This window comes from Gobius niger (assembly GCF_951799975.1).
Source record: "Gobius niger genome assembly, chromosome: 8".
NCBI lineage: Eukaryota > Metazoa > Chordata > Actinopteri > Gobiiformes > Gobiidae > Gobius > Gobius niger.
The window spans coordinates 30,711,750-30,728,157 of record NC_136859.1 but is presented as its reverse complement, the minus strand read 5'-3'; the positions used below and the strand labels follow the sequence as shown (position 1 = coordinate 30,728,157).

Genomic DNA, 16,408 nt, shown 5'->3' with positions numbered 1-16,408 from the left:
ATTCATGTGCATTGCATTGCCATCAAATAAATAAATAAATAAATATTTTTTCTTTATTATGATTGGATTATTGGAGTGTTCAGTGTCTGCAGAGCCTCTACAGACAGCGTTTAAACTGATCTGGGCGTTAGCGATAGCATTAGCCAGAGCGGTGTAAACAGCTGCTGCTCATGTCTGGGTCCTGGTCCTCCTCGGTGTCTGATCAGTGTGTTCGTTTACCTGGAGACCTGGAGAATCTGTTGTTTAAGCATGAAAACTATATGCTCAGTATGAGAACAACCCCAGCCGTGTTTGGCCTCATGTCTCGGCGGTGATGTGGACGTACCTTGCAGGTGCAGGTGGTGCAGTTGTCATGTTTAAACGAGGTGCCGTTCTCATAGACTTCACTGTGGAACAAACAGCTTCCCAGAGACAAGTCGAACACTTTCCTCTGGCCTGGTGAACAAGGGGAGAACACAAAGAGTTAGTTTAGTTTAGTTTATTTTTTTAGCGTCTATGTACGAACAAAAAAGGCTACGTCTGAATCTCCACACATTTCCCACACTATAGTGGTCACGCCATTGTGTGTAAAAATGTCCAGAGAGGAAGAAGTAGTGCCATCAAAATATCCCACAATGCATCATGAAAAGTAGTGAGCAACGATGGCCACTCGACAGGTCATTGCCAGAGTGGGAGAAGAGCCAGCACTGACCGGTCTTTGAACTGTCACAAACGTTACCTTCAAAAGTTGCTAACGTTAGCCGCTAAACTTTAGCTTGAGCTGTTAAGGGCCCAATACCTGATTTTTTCTGGTTGTTTAACAAAATTTGTTTTGTCCTCCACCAGTATATTGTAAACAAAGATTATTGTGGAAAAAGTTCTGAACATCTAATTGAAGTGAACTTGCAGGCTTTTTTTTTTTTTTGTAACAGTGACCCTGAAAAGTGTTCAGTTGTGAAACCATTAATTCATCTCAGTTAAGAATTAGCATGTTAGAAATGTGTCAGGCTAATTCATTAATTCACTCCCTCGAGCATTGTTTGTAAACAGAAAAAAAATCTGGTATAGGCCCTTTACATTATGTAGCTTCCCCTCTTGGGCAAATATAGGTAAATCCAAGCCAATTTCTTCATCAATGTGAATTCCATGTTAAATAAATCCCATTTGACAAATATTTATCAAAAATATTGACTGACCCTTGAACTTTACTGCAGAAATCAATCAATCAATCAAGTTCTAAAAATGTATCCTTTATACAGAGTCCATTTAGAGTCAGTGTCTCAATTACAGTATAGACCTCTTATATATTTTCAGACATTCGGTTCACTACTTGCTGTAGATCATGTTTGTACTCAAGCCTTTTGATCTGTAGCAAGGAGTAGGTAGTACTACTGTCCGAATCACCACCAGAGTGAGTGTGGTCTACTATAAAAAGTGTGAGTGAGAGGTCAGGAGCCTCTAATCAGTAAGGATGGCGTTGGTCTCACAGATACGTTATAATAATCTAAATTGGGAATCCAAAATGGCCGTCGACTGATTTCAATAGCTTCTACTTCCTCTTCTCATGGGCCACACACAAGCACAGTGGCAGGTCTTTTGTTCTTACCGATGCATCTGGGGCAGCACTGTCCGGGCGGCGTGTGAGTGAGGTGACTGGGACAGGACAGGACCGGGCACACCTCCTTCATGCACAGAGTACGGCTTCCCTGGAAACAAAATGACGGCGTACGCAAATGAATGCGGGAGATAAAGCAGTGTCACGGCAAATCAGAAACACAGTGTCTGCCAGAATCCAAAATCATCCAGCCTTACTTAACTCAAGAAGATGTTTCAAATGACTTTATGCACACAATTCTCGTGCTGTCTTTGGCCCGTCTTGAAGTGTGACAAGTTACAACTGAACAACACTTATTTAGTTTTATGATGCGCAAATATCGTCCGAATTTGAACACATAAATGCTCATATTGGGACTGTGTGATGACTGTGTGATGCCTGTATGTCTGCGCCGTAAATGCGTTCCCACAGACTCTCCCCTGTGCGCTTTCGTTCCCACATTAACCCCCATCCACGTCACTGGCCCGTCAGTCCCATAACCTGTTTATGGCCTTACCTGGCGCTGGACGGTGAACTCTGTGAATTTAAGCGCCGGAGAAACAGGAGCTCAGCCAATGGGGCGAGGGGATGTTGTTGCAAGCTAAAAGTTAGTGGCCCCCGGGGGGACCTCAGAACTGACTTATTAAGGGGACAGAGGGGCCCCTCGCTAATGCGGAGGTGCGAGGGTAAACAGCGTTGATGTTGTGTTAATGTTCTGTGAGTCGAGCTGGAATAACAAGCTGGCACTGAAGCTGCTGTGGGGGCTTTATTGGGGCGGTGCGCGTACGGCGAACCGTCTGAGCCAAAACAGTGGCGACGCGAGGGGAGGTTTGAATGGACGTATAGTCGTATTGCAAAACGCTCACAACAGTTAAAGCATTAGTTGCAACTTTACAATATTACACCAAAAGGGCAACTTGGGAAACTTTGGGACAAACTGTTAATATGGATCAGATGTCAACACAAAGAACATTACAGCATTCAGTCTCCTCCACAGACCAAATGTTTGCAGGTTGTGTTCACACGTCGTCCTGAATGTGTGAGAAAGGCCTTGATGTTTCATGGATTGTTCTTTTTTTTGCCTTTCTTGTAATTATATGTAACAGTGATGCACATTCCTTGGGTTACGGATTGTACTCGACACATAGTGTATAAAGCAGAGGTCGTCCTTCGTTTTGATGAATTGAAAATCAAGCCGTAATTAAAATAAAAATGCTTTTTCTGACCGCACGGGGCCCCCTCTCTCTCTCTCTAAAAAGCAGCTTATGCAGCTTGTTTAACACTGCATGGTTTCGTTTTTGCTTTTTGTGCGGCAACTGAACAGCTTTTTAGTGCCACGATGGATCTCACATTGGAGCTGAGAGCATGGATTTGGATAAACACACGAAGGACCGAGAGAGAAGTGGCGTGGTGCGTGGAGCTACGAGCAGATGGACCAGGCGGGCGGGTGGAGCAGCTTCAAAGACACACGATGCAGACTGCGAAATATTAAACCTTATGTTGAGAAAATGCAAATAATATGCTCCAATTTGCATTTGTATTAGTGTAATATGAGCCTTGATATTGAGGAGCAGATGATGCTGTGAATAAGTCGTTCTCTGAGACTTTTACACGTGAGTTTAGATATAATTATCCTGCAAAATTCATGTTCCATTTCAGATCACATTTTAAGATCCATTTATTACCTGCAATCTCACATTTTTCCAAACATAAATAATATGCAGCCTGTAGGAGCCATGTATGATTTGTCGCTGTTATTTTACCCCCTGCCTCTATATGGCACTGTGTCTCTTTTTCCTCCCTGGGCCTATATAAGGCGTGGTCTTATAATGACAGATTAATTCATGACGGATAAAAATCGCGCACTACGGATTTTTTACAACCCTGTCCGTCAAAATGAATCTGTAGCAAAACCACCGGCTTGTGAAATGAATAATCATTAGGAGCAGTGGGAGGTGACAGTGTTAACTCACAGTGCAGGTGCATTTGACACAGGGCTGCCCCTCCGGACTGAACTCCTCCTTTTCTTTGTACAAACGGCCCTCGAAGATGCAGCCTAGGCACACAAACACAGCAAAGTCTGTCACTGCAACAGGAAATTGTAACCACAGCTGTAATTCCTTATAGGACAGGTTTAACAATCTGTATTAATCAAAAGGCAGACACTTTTATTATATTTTCCACCCTGCACTCCCCTGAGCGTAAAAAGCAAACAGAGGCTAGTCAGCAATGAAGCCCATTGATCAAAAAGCTGGTTACTTGATAAATAGTCACTTTACTTAAGTTATGGTAAAAAGAATAGAAAATATAAGACCATCAACAAAGAACACATGAACGATCTTCCATGCAGTCATTATTTGGCCTGTGATTAGCAAAGAAAAGCTCATTTGCACATTCTCTAAATCTTTTCAAAATGTTATGAGAGTTTCAAAAGCTGTAATGTAGCTGAGCTTGTGCACTCACTGGGGCAGGTGGGGCAGCACTTCTTAGGGTGGATCTTTGGGTTTTTACAGTGAACCACGCACTGCACCTCAGCCTCTGTCACCACTCCCTCCTGGAAAACACACCAAAAACAAACTGTTTGTACACATAAATCATATTTAATTCCCATCCCTACACACCACCCACCTCTGCCTATGCGTAAACACACTTTTATAACATTTTTACGTAACGTTGACTCTCACACCACACCTCCTGAACACTTATCTCTCTCTGATCTCTCGTCTAAGCCCTGTCTCAGTGAGCTGAATCCAGAGCTGAGGTCAGCGTGCGTGGGTGACGTCAGGATAGAAACAACATGTCTGCTCTCATCTGCTGACGCTCACTGAGCCAGGCGGGAATCGCACTACACACCTGACAGCGCCGGCTGATGCACGGTTTGGTGGGCGTGGTCCAGTGATCTGTGCTGTTGTAGGACCGGCCGTCCAGCATGCAACCTGGAACACAAACATCAAAATGGGTTTAGATTAGAGCTACATCCACAAAAAAGAAGAAATCAATGATCAACGTAATCATGTGACCCGAGCGATACAGAGACAGTGACAAAGGTTTCGTCAGAAAGACAGCAGTGGAATAACAACGACAATGCAGATTTTATTATAGTTTTGAAGCAAATCTAAACAAACATGCACAAATCAAGAAAGCCAAAGCACTTAACATCACTTTATTGATGTATTTTTATTTTATTTTAGAACACATTATGCTTCAGACCAGCATAAAGACTAAAAATACCATGAAAAGTTAGCTTGTGCTATCTAGCAAGCTAGCTTATTGGCATGGGGTGTGTGCCTATGCTCCCCGGGTGTGATTTTTCTCATAGGTGAGTAGGTGCATCGAAAAGTCATACATACATCAGCTTAATCCTGACCCTGCACTAGACACTAACCTTAAGGATAGTGGGCTGGTGCCTAATCTAAATACATCAATGTTCCCCCACTTCTATTGATGGGGGAACATAGGTACCAGGACACATAGGGCTGACCCCATTAACATGCTAAATATGGACGAGCACATTTACATGTAGAATCACACGGACTCGGCCAAATCATCTCAAAGACGTTTCTGGAGCAATATCAGCTCCACGCATGAACTGATGACATCACGTTAGGCCATTTTTAGGATAAGGTTAAGCGACTTTATTGATCCCCGTAAAAAAAAATGTGTCAATGCCACTGGGACGACATGTAGGAGCAGAAAGCTGCCAGCGTAAGGGCCGGCGCTCGGGGACCCATCTTCAGATGTGGAGCCAGGCTAATCATCTGGCTGGAGGATTAACCTATTGTACATGTTTGTAATGTGAGGGAAACTGGAGAACCCGGAGGAAACAAGGAAACAGGACAGAACAGACATGGGGAGAACATGCAAACTCCACACAGACATGCCCCGTCCAGGGATCGAACCTGGGATCTTCTAGCTGTGAAGCACAAACACTAACCGCCGCACTGAGTCATTCAAACAATTGCACTCCCACAAGAGGGAGCTCTAAGCAATATGTGTGTTACAGGGTGTTCATGTGTAAATGTTCTCAGACCCCTCAAGTTCTGCTGGTGCTACATGAACCACAGAGAACGAGACCATTCAGCTGGTCAGTGTCTGCACATCTCACTCTAGTGTCCACTCAGCAATGAACAGCCTATTAATTACGGGACATTTACAGTAAGTGGCCTCCGATCGAAGGTTAAAGTGGCACATGCAGAAACCTGATCAGAGCCATCGACCGGCCGGAGTGTGAGACAGAGCAGGTGCCGGGGTGACACGGGCTCAACGGGACGACTACCGTCCTTTACAATTCATTTGGACCTTGAAGATGACAACACCTCACGATCAAGCTAAATAAAACAAGCAAACATAAAGAAACATTGAGGAGTCCTACATCGAACACAGTGAAACCAAATAGACCAAAGATGACTTGAGTGGGAAATGTTTGCTTGATTGGTTGTTAAAGGTGGATTTATCACCAATCAAAGCCGTGAGTTGTCAACAAAATGCCTTGATCCCTGTTCAAACTGACAAACTCAATGGCCCAAAACTCGCTTTACCAAGTTTATTGGGCCTTAAAGGGGGGGTATTATGCAAAATGGACTTTTTCAAGCTTTACATCATGTTATTATGTCACTCCCTCATTAAAAACATGGCTGAAGTGTTGCCTTGGCACATTCACGTATTTTTGAGTAATCTGTAAAAACTCTGATGGCGGCCATTTTAGGGATAGGTTTGCCTGAGTCCTCCTAGGAACGCCCCCACCTCCTGGAGACGCCTCCGAGCTTTCGTCACCAGCCGAGTAACCAACCACTGCTCCTCAGCAGAACCCCCTCCCCACTGATGCCACAGACAGCGTGTGGAGGGGGCGTGTCGGAAAGGCTCAGAGGTTCTTAAAGAGACAGAGGCCTATTTCAAGACATTCACTACAGCCATTTTGAGAGGGCAATTTTATACAAGGCAGTTATTCTAATTTACTGCATTTACAGACCAACAGAAGGTTTCGTCATCATTGTAGTGTGATATAGACTGGTGCTATGTGATTGAAAAAAGCATAATACCCCCTCTTTAAAACACTTGCTACTTTAAAGCTATTGACGGCAGATGGGAATTGGTTCAAACTCGTACTTAGCTCTACACTCCACCTGCAGGAAAACAACGACATCATGTCATGTATTTCATCATGTCTATTGTGTGAAATGTCCCAAAGGCCGCTCTCATCTCTGACACACCCGAGACAATCTGCTCCTTCCATTACGTCACAATAAAAATCCATTGTGCAAATCTGTAAACCATAATTTGGTCGACCGCTTCACCGTCAGCGCCCCGCGAGAACCATTACTCAGCTATTTTCTTTTTTTTAATAAAGTGTAAATTGCGCCCCAATAAAAAAGCCCAGTGCAACTGTGAGCGCGAGGCTTTATGAGGGTGACATTACACACGGGCATGGGAGGGGGCACCCAGGGGTCCTGAAAGCCCCATAATGTGACCACACAGCAGAGAGTGAACGGCGCGGCGAGAGACACTGGGACTTTCCGCGTCCAAATCCTCCACGTTTCAGCTCACTTAGCCGAGTGCGACATCATAAAAGTGTGACCGCGCAGACGGGCACACGCCCAGCACCGCACTTCTTACGGCGAGGCTACGTTCCCCGCGTCTGTGACCTCTGGGTCTAGGTGCGGGTGTTGCAAAGAGAGGCATCCAACAATCTCTTAAAACTAATCGGTGTGTAATTTGACGTCCTTATGTGGAGATGAAAAGGATCACATGGCTGCTCGCTGACGAAACAAAGAGAGAATGTGTTACCTTTACAGCGCTCACAGCAGGCCCCCGTCTGCTTCACCACCAGAGCGCAGTCCTCGGACACCTGCGGACACTTCTCCTGCTTACAGTCCGCCTTGCCCTCCTGCAACACAGCAGCAGACATTTTAGAAATCAGAAATATTCAGGTTCCTGGTTATAGCACTTTAGACTAAAATTCAATGTTTGTGTTTTTTATTTGCACTGTTTTACTCCTCTTTTCCCCGCAGAGGATTTACCCAGGGGTTTATAACCATGAGAATCTGCTATAATACTGTATATATTACAGTATTATAGCAGACACTGTAATATCCCCACATAAAAAAGCTGAAATCCTCATCAGAGCCACTCAGCAACAATATTTGAACACATTAAAGTGATTGTCTGTAAGTTTGCAGTAGGTGAGGAGAGATAGATACGGCATCGCGTCATAGAAGGGAGTGTGGCCTCGCCAAGGGGAAAACAGGATCTTGCCGGAAACACAATTTTTCACTCTTTTTAGCCATTTTCAGGCGAAACATAAACTTATTAGCATCTGCAAATAAAGTGAAGTCTAAATCGGGTGCATATGGATGTTTATTCACGGCAGGCTGTTCAGTAGAAGCGAAAATATGGCAGTCGTAGATAGCGTTAGCATTAGCATGATGCTAACGTGAAGCATCGTGTTAGAGCAGGAACAGAGTTTACCAAAGTAAACGATCAAGCTCCTCCCCCTCCTCCTGATTGGACCTGGCAGGCTGGTCCGCAGGAAAAGCTCATCTCATTGGTCGACGCAAGAGGATACTCGACTCTGATTAGTTTCTGAGATCTGGGAAGGAGGGACTTTACAACATATACTATATATTATAACTTATTTTAAATCAAAATGCAAGACCAGGGGATCGTTTTGCACATTTTATATACGGTAATTAGCCATACATTTAGGGGGTCATTTATCAAGGCAACATAAAAAATGCTATTTTATTGATATGTTGCCCATTATTTACTATTTCATGTTGCCTGTAATACAGTGTTATGGCCCCAAATCTGATGAGACAATGCTTAAATTACTTTTGCACATGCTACTTGATTTTCACATGAGCAAACGTTTGGTAAATGACTCCCTTAGATTTCAAGATTATCACTTTAAGGAAGGATTTTCAGCAAATAAATGTGTTTTTTAATGTTCCTTGCCACCTACTTGTGGGTCCCGATTCACCAGTTGAGAACCACCGGCCTATGCTCATAAATTAGAGCTGACTTTTGTGTGCTAGAAACTGACATGTGAAATAGATCGCGGTGTCAAAAGCCTAAATGAAGACAGTTGTATTGGCTTGTACGGGGCAATAAACAACAACACGTCGTACAATAAAACGACAGTGTTATCCAGCAACCCCTAAAAGCCAGTTTATTATCCAGCCATCCTCGAGTAGTTCATGCACCAAACGCTCTCCCTTCCTTCACACCCACTTTTTTTTACGACGGGTTTTATCCCTCCGCCGTTGGTCTTTACGCTGGAGCTTTGCAAAAGTCTGTCCCTGTGGCGGAGCGGCGAGCCACTGCAGCCCAGCGCCATCAAAGAGCCCCGAAATAAATGCACGCTTTAATATAGAAACAAGACCCAACCACGGAGGGCAGATGATGTCATGGAGGGAGGAGGCAGGACGTCCCGCACACAGAGGGGGGGGGGGGACAGACGGGGGACGGGGCAGATGAGGTGCTGCACACGAACGCTTGGTTTTCCAGGAATCGCTCGTCCACCACCACAGCGAACTGGACCACGTGGAACTGCGCTGACCAGTGTGTCCGAACGTGTTGGCGCAGACGTGGAGAAACAGCCCAGTCCAGTCGATGATGCTTGAAGATCTGCGCCGCAATGGCCACATCATGGATTTACGAGAGGGGTTATTTGCCTCCATCAGCATTCAGACCATCTCTCAGAAAAGCAAAGAACCGTCGCTCATCGACACTAGCCTGGAGGGGGGAAAGTGTCTTGCCAAAAGAACTTGGCTGTCAAGACCTGTTCTAACTGCACTGATGCTACTAAATACTTTTACACTCCGTTTGGTGTAGTATTTCCCAAATAAAAACTGCTCTATTGTCCATGAAGCACATCAGTGTAACATCAGGCAGGACAGAATGATTTATCGAATTGAAATTGCAATCTGAAAAGTATATTCTGCAAGGCAATCTCTCAGTCCATCATAGACAAACATTTATAAGCCGGCACCTGCCCAGGGTTGTCTTAAGTGATGGGTATCATGGCTCTTCAGTGTCAGTTACTCAAAAGGTTACAATGGGATTTAGTTTAACATAACAAAAAACTGCTCTGACGAATCACAAAAGCTTCTCTCTGCTTTAATGCTGGTTGTTGTAGTCAAGTATCTGTATAAAACTGAAGATCTGTCTCTTTTCACCAACGAAATCCGGTTAATCGAGCTGTTTTTGCACTTCGCTCTGCACTTCCTGGATACAATTGTGTCATTGTTAAAGCCCAAAACGGTTCTCCACCTTTTGAAAAGCGCATAATCCCACATTATATCACTTTGAGCTGCTCAGAGCTCAAAGTGTTTATCAGGCCGAGCTCAAGCTGTAAACCACGCCGTAAATGGAAACCGAAAGGGATCCCACCTCTTATATCCCACCGGAACCAAGCACATTTTCTCGGGTTCGGCATAACCCAAATCTAAAAGCTTTTCGGGAAAAAACCCTGTCAAAATAGCAACGAAAACAAGGATCAAAACGCAATAAAAAAGTGGCAAAAGACACGACTAACGAGCGACGAAAAAGCAACGGAAAAACCACAAAAGAGCGACAAAAATCGGGACGAAAACGCGATAAAAAAGCATTAAAAAACAATGGGAAAAAGTGTTGATAAAGCAACAAAAACACGACAAAAAAAAACGAAATCGCAACAAAAAAGCGATAAAAAGGAGACAAAAACATGACAAAAATGTGTTAAAAAACGCATTAACATGATTCGTTATCCAGGTCTTAGCTTTCAAATGAGGTGTCGCACTGGCCAAGCTCTCCAGTCGAGAAGCTTTCAGATTTGGGTAAAGCCGAACCGGAGAAAATGCGGTTAAAGTGGGCGGGGTGAGAGGAAGAGAAGTTATTCCTGCAGCTGCCAGCAGGAGGAGCCCCAGTCAAAGTCTTCCCCCATTGTTACAATCTAATTCTTACAGAGACATCAATTAAAATTATATAATGTACAAAAGGCACCCAAAATAATGATTCCAAGTCTATTTTTAAATCATGTAAGGCCTAGGATTACAATTACTACTACATACTACACACTACAGTACACAAAGAGAACATGGGCCTATTATGGTTTTAAAGTTTTCCATCATACACACAACTCATGCAAAAGCTAACAACCAACAATGACATGCGAGTGGAGTGTTTTCTCTTTCTAATGACACAACAATAGGGCTAGACTTTGAAATTAAAACAATTACAACAAATTCCTAAATTCACAAACATTGCAGGAGACAGTTGTGATGGATTTGAGCGTTTTGGAGAAAGCCGTGCTCCATAATTACCCGAGCGTGCCCCGACACCGACAACATCTCACTTATCTGCTTCTACAAAAAAAACAAAAACTGCTCCTTTCAGTCAAGAAGCCGCACGCCGCCAAATACGCGCTGACACCCGGGCTCCGGAGCCAGGAATAATGCTACGCCGACGGGAGGCTACGCTTCCGTGCAAGTGATGCTTATGCTGCCGCTACCACACATTTATGCGCACAACACTGACAGCTCAATTGCACTATCCAACACTCAAATTACTAGATCTGAAATAGGACTTGGTATGGTTTGCTTAAAAAGGCATTTCCCAGACCGTGTGGGGCCCTGTCTCTGGGTGGGTTTTCTGCTGGGAGCGCTATTCCCGTAAAAGTATGGGCTAATGCTCCAAGTAGATGCTCCATGTAAAGAGTTCCAGATCGGATTTTTGGAGACCAGCAATGACACAGATATCAAACAGGGAAACAGAAAATAAAGCTACTGTAATGGCCAAATGAACTGTCGGCAGCAGATGGATCGTCGCCCCCCGTTCTTTAAGCTGGCTTTGAGGGAAGGGAAAAACACAGAAACCCAGTGGGAGAAAAGAGAAACCTTGAGGAGAACCAGGGACGGACAGGATGGAGTCAGACTAAAGACTGATGAGAGTCACGACTGTGGAGCTCATGTCCAGTCCGGCCTTGTGAAGAAATGTGACCCATTCTTCAAAGCCACTGGGGGAAAGCTGTCAGGAACAGTACAGACCCCTCAGTCATCAGTGACAGCGAGAGGAAGGAAGCAGAGGAAAGAAGATTCAACTAAAACGAGCTTTCATATGTGTGAAGTTACAACTTTAAAATGTCGTCTTGTTGTGTATGATAGGAAACAAAACAGGAGGAACAATGTTTGGGGCTGTAAAGTTAAGTTGTACCTGATATATTCAACAACAATTAAATGTTTGTTTATTGCTACGGTGGAACTTCTGTCTTCCTGCCTCCGGCTAAGCTCCGCCCACCCCCATCCTCTTGCTCCCCTTTGCTACTCAGCTTTTTCAATTGCCGTATTTTCTGGACTATTGGTCGCACTTTTTTTCATAGTTCATAGACTTCTACTCCGGAGCGACTTTCTTTTTTTAAAATTCAAATATAAAATTTCACATGCCGCTAAAGGGCACTGAAGGCTAATCGAGCAGCAGAAAGAACGTTTTTGAGTGAGCGAGAACAAAACAAAGCTAATCAGGGGCTAAAGGCTCGATGGCCACAGCTAGAGGAACGACTTCGCAAATGAGAGATTGAAAAACATGCTGTTGGGAAAGGTTTGTCAACGGTGCAGTGGTATGTTCTTTATGCTATAGTTATCTGAACTGTTTATGTGATATATATATATATGTATATGTTAACAAACCATATAGTCTGTATATATAGAATTATATATTGCATACGAGTTGTCTACATAGAAATGAACATTGTCATCACAATTACTGGAAAATAATCAAGAAAATGGAGTGAGTTTGTTTGCAGATTGGTTCACTATAGTTTTAGTGGTTTGTTCTGCTTCATCAGTTGAGCCGTGTGCAGTGGCGTCCCCAGTGGTCAGCTCATGTACTGCTTCACATGACTCCCACACGCACTAGCTAAACAGAGCAGATTCACCGACAGAATCACCGACACCATCAGTATGAATTTGAAGTGTAGGATGGATAAATGAGCCTGAACATGGTGCAGTACATGTGACCCCGCCCACTTTATGACCCATGGGGTCACAGTCAGGAGAAGTCACCCTCCTTATGAACACTCCACATTCCAGGCGGCACCGCGGCTCTGTGATCAGCGCCGGACAAAGCGCTGGTATGTCAGGGGTCAGACACGGGGAAAGTGTTTTTGTGTTTGTGATGAATGGGCGAAAGTACATTTTTTTAAATCATGTTTTGTCCACGGTCTTATCGCCTGGTGATGTGACGCTCATGGCCAAATTGGTTCTTTTGGAAGGCTGTTTTATGTGAAAAGTTTGAACCTGAGAAAGAGAATGTTTTTCCAGTCGATTTTACACAGATTTATCCTGAACAAACTCAGGAATCAGCAAACTAGCGAAAGGTTTTTACTTATATTTATATTTGTCCGACAGTTGCATTTCTTTTGACAGGTCCTGAGTCAAAGTAAATTTACTTCACTAGAGTTCTTGAGGATCTGTCTTTATTTGTTCATTTTAAAAGCCTGATTACATGCACTCTATGAACAGTAGGAGGCGCTGTGAAGAACTACAGTCAACGCTCCTCGTTTGACTGACAAACAAGGAAGAAAGTTCATTACCGAGGGGAATCCGGACGCAATTTTTGTGTTTGAAGCTCCAAAGGTATTTTTCCTAACCTTTATTTCTTTTATTGCTCACTCATCAGGGTCTATTGTACATGTTTTTAGTGGCAGGGGAAACCGGAGTACCCAGAGGAAACCCACACAGACATGGGGGGAACACGCAGACTCCACACAGATCACTCAAAGACACAGTGATAGCAAAGCTGGCTGGAAACCAACTGTTTTTTTGTTTTTTTTTACTGGGCGCTAAAGCATCTGTAAAATTGCCCACGATATGTCATGTTCCACATCCACAAAAGTGAACCAAGTAGCAGGAAAGCACAAAGGACAAAAAGGTCTGTGAAATGTTAAATAAAGTGCACTTTTCAATCCAAACAGAAACACAAGAGGTGCGTATTCGAATACCGCGGTGCGTCCAAGCTAAACCCAAAGTCCGCTCTCAGAAAAGTCAATCAGGGCCGATTTTCTGGAAGTTCTCGGGGGGAAAAAACATGAAGTTGGTAAAATGGCATTTGAGGTGACGTCAAAGTTTGAATGTCATGGAAATGCGAGCGGCGCGAGTCGGAAACAAGCGTGGTCTTACACCTAATGTGCTCGAACGGGGTCAGCTTTTCTAATCCAATCACTGCTATTCAATCATTCACTCAGGCCGTTCCTGGAGTCGGCAGCGAGAGGCGGTCACAGTCGGGACGTGGGGACAGTGCCGCGTTGTAGTGAAATGTGCACAGCTAGCATTTAAAGTGCCATCAGGTTTCAGCGACTTAAACAGTTACTCAAAGTTTATGAAGATTTAAAACAACATTGGGCTTTTGGGAACGTCAACAGGGAAATAACATGCAAGAAATGAAAGTCTCCTGTCACTCAAACGTTACAGCTGCACAGACCACCTTCACATGCAAGTGCTCTGCCTTAGGGCACAGCAACAGTGCGTCTGTTAGCGGGGATTTAACTAGCGACCTTTTGTGCTAGAATTACTACTACACACTGGTTTCAAAGATTCATGTGTGGAATGAAAGTTAAAGACAAATGTCGGCAGAGGTAAAGTCAAATAGGGGTACAGTTGTCGCCTAACAGTTGGTAAAGATTCCTATTTTCTAACAACAAATGATTAAATCCAACACTGCCGATGCTGTTTAGAGAGAGGGAAAGAAGGAACTGTTTGTCCACTGGTTTTGTGCAGAGGCTTTTGTTTTGCTACCTGGCAACCGATAATGAACAGTCGCCGACATACTGGAAGTACGTACATGGTTGGCGTTAAATATGGACTAATAACTACAACAAATAGCCTTCTACTAGGCTGTGCTTTCCAAGCCCACTTCAAGTACTTGAGAATAAGACTCTTTAGGCGACTGGTTGTTAAAGTGATAGTCTGGAAGTTTAAATGTTTTACACATTTTATAAAATGTACAAAATTGACCACAAGGTCTTGCATTTTGATGTAATAATATACATAGAGATATTGTTTTGTATAAAGTCTCTCCTTCCCAGATCTCAACAACTAATCAGAGTTTAGTATCCTCCCACATTGACCAATGAGACGAGCTTTTCCTGTCAGGTCCAATCAGGAGGAGAGGGAGGAGCTTGATCATTTACTTTTGAGAATTCTGTTCCTGCTCTCCTCATTTTTAACTAAGAAGGGCTTTCTGGTTAAAGAGATTTCATTGTTTACTTCAAATTTCATCTCTATCTCTCCTCACTTTGCAAACTTACAGACTATCACTTTAAATATTGACAACAATTTACATAAAATTACTCCTACAACAACTCTCCTTCTACTATCCTGTGCTTTCTACGCCCACGTCAACGGCGTGAGAATAGGGCTGTTAGTTGTTGAGTAGTTTCAGTATTGGCTTTAACTACATGTTGAACTCCATTCAAATGTCTTTCCCAATGATACTATGTACTTAAAGGTGCATTGTGCAACTTTTTATTCGGAAAAAAAAAAAAAAAAAAAGGTTGATATTTGTGCACATGTGAACCAGCGGCTGTATGAGTGGTCAGCACCGGCGCCACGATCACTTGTTTTGATCCTGGAGCGTTGTAGAGACAACTGTGATGGAGAGTAAAGGCGCCGTGCTGACCACTCATACAGCTGCTGGGTCTCTACAAGGTCAAATACACACAAGTATCATCTTTCCTTCACATTAAAAAGTTGCATAATGCACCTTTAAGTTTAAAAAAGTCTGGCCCACCCCTTCAGTCGACTACAAGCTATGCACTATTTAGATTAGGGGTGTGACGATATAATGATTTTGTGATATATCGCGATATTTTTGGGCCATGATACAATACTTTTTTCTAATATCAAACATGATGACCTTGTGAATATTCATTAAAATATTAAGCACTTGGACCAAACAAATAAATGACTTTTAATGATAGCATTTAAAACAAAAAGTAAGATCAAATTGTGGCAAGTTTCTTGTGTAAATGTGATCAGGGATAATGTATTCACTTATTTAATCAAGAAAAAGTGAAAAACATGAAAAAAGAATGCTGCGTGTTTAAAATGTGTTTCTTTAAAAATAGTAGTACATTATTTTGTGCCGTATATCGATTATTGCAGTATTGGAACATTGTTATCGTGAGCCCTGTATCGCGTATCGTTTCCCGCCCCTAATTTACATATTCTCTCCACGCCACTTTTAAAGAAACAAATCCTACATTCACATGATTTTCCAACGGGAGGCCATTTTACAAGGGGGTAACTTTCCCCAGAGCTGGCGGCGGTGACCTCTGCTCTTTCGCCCTTCTCCTAAACAAACAGGCGGTGACCCCCGTGAAGGGCAGGAGCCACAGTAGCTTAGGGCCCAGACGCTGCTACGCTCGAGCGAGGACGCGCCGCAGAGCCTCGCGATGCTTAGACAAAATACTTCTTGTTGAAAGTATTTGCAAACATGTACAGCGTCACACGACACCAGCAGCACTACAAACATCTGCACCAAAAAGTATTTCACAACGATAAAAACAAGGCTTACACATGGAAAATAAAAGACGTGACAATTACATAAACCCTACCCCTCATTTTTAGATAATTATGTTTTTTTTCTTTTGCACAAGTCTTTGGCGAGCTGTTTGGAAAAGGACGGCTATTGGTCGGAGAAGCAACGTCCTAAGATCAACTCTTATTCTCCGTAGATTCCCGCATAAAGCACAAAGGTGTTGTTTGATTTACGAATGCCTGCTCCGCCAAGGGAAAAAAACAAAGTTAGCCACGAGAAGAGTAAAATCAGGTACAGGGCCTTTAAGTGTTCGAGCCAACCGTC

At 43.4% G+C, this 16,408-nt stretch overlaps 1 protein-coding gene across 1 annotated transcript in view; it reads right to left on the bottom strand.

Annotated features, from left to right (window-relative positions):
- The window catches only part of bmper (BMP binding endothelial regulator), a 44,155-nt gene that overhangs the window by 15,949 nt on the left and 11,798 nt on the right, over positions 1–16,408 (bottom strand). The window contains exons 3-8 of the mRNA XM_079561895.1: positions 7,358–7,457; positions 4,427–4,509; positions 4,037–4,127; positions 3,547–3,629; positions 1,586–1,685; positions 326–435 (exon numbers count right to left, since the gene is read on the bottom strand). Coding sequence (XP_079418021.1) covers positions 326–435; positions 1,586–1,685; positions 3,547–3,629; positions 4,037–4,127; positions 4,427–4,509; positions 7,358–7,457 — 567 coding nt within the window. The remainder of the gene's footprint in view (positions 1–325; positions 436–1,585; positions 1,686–3,546; positions 3,630–4,036; positions 4,128–4,426; positions 4,510–7,357; positions 7,458–16,408) is intronic.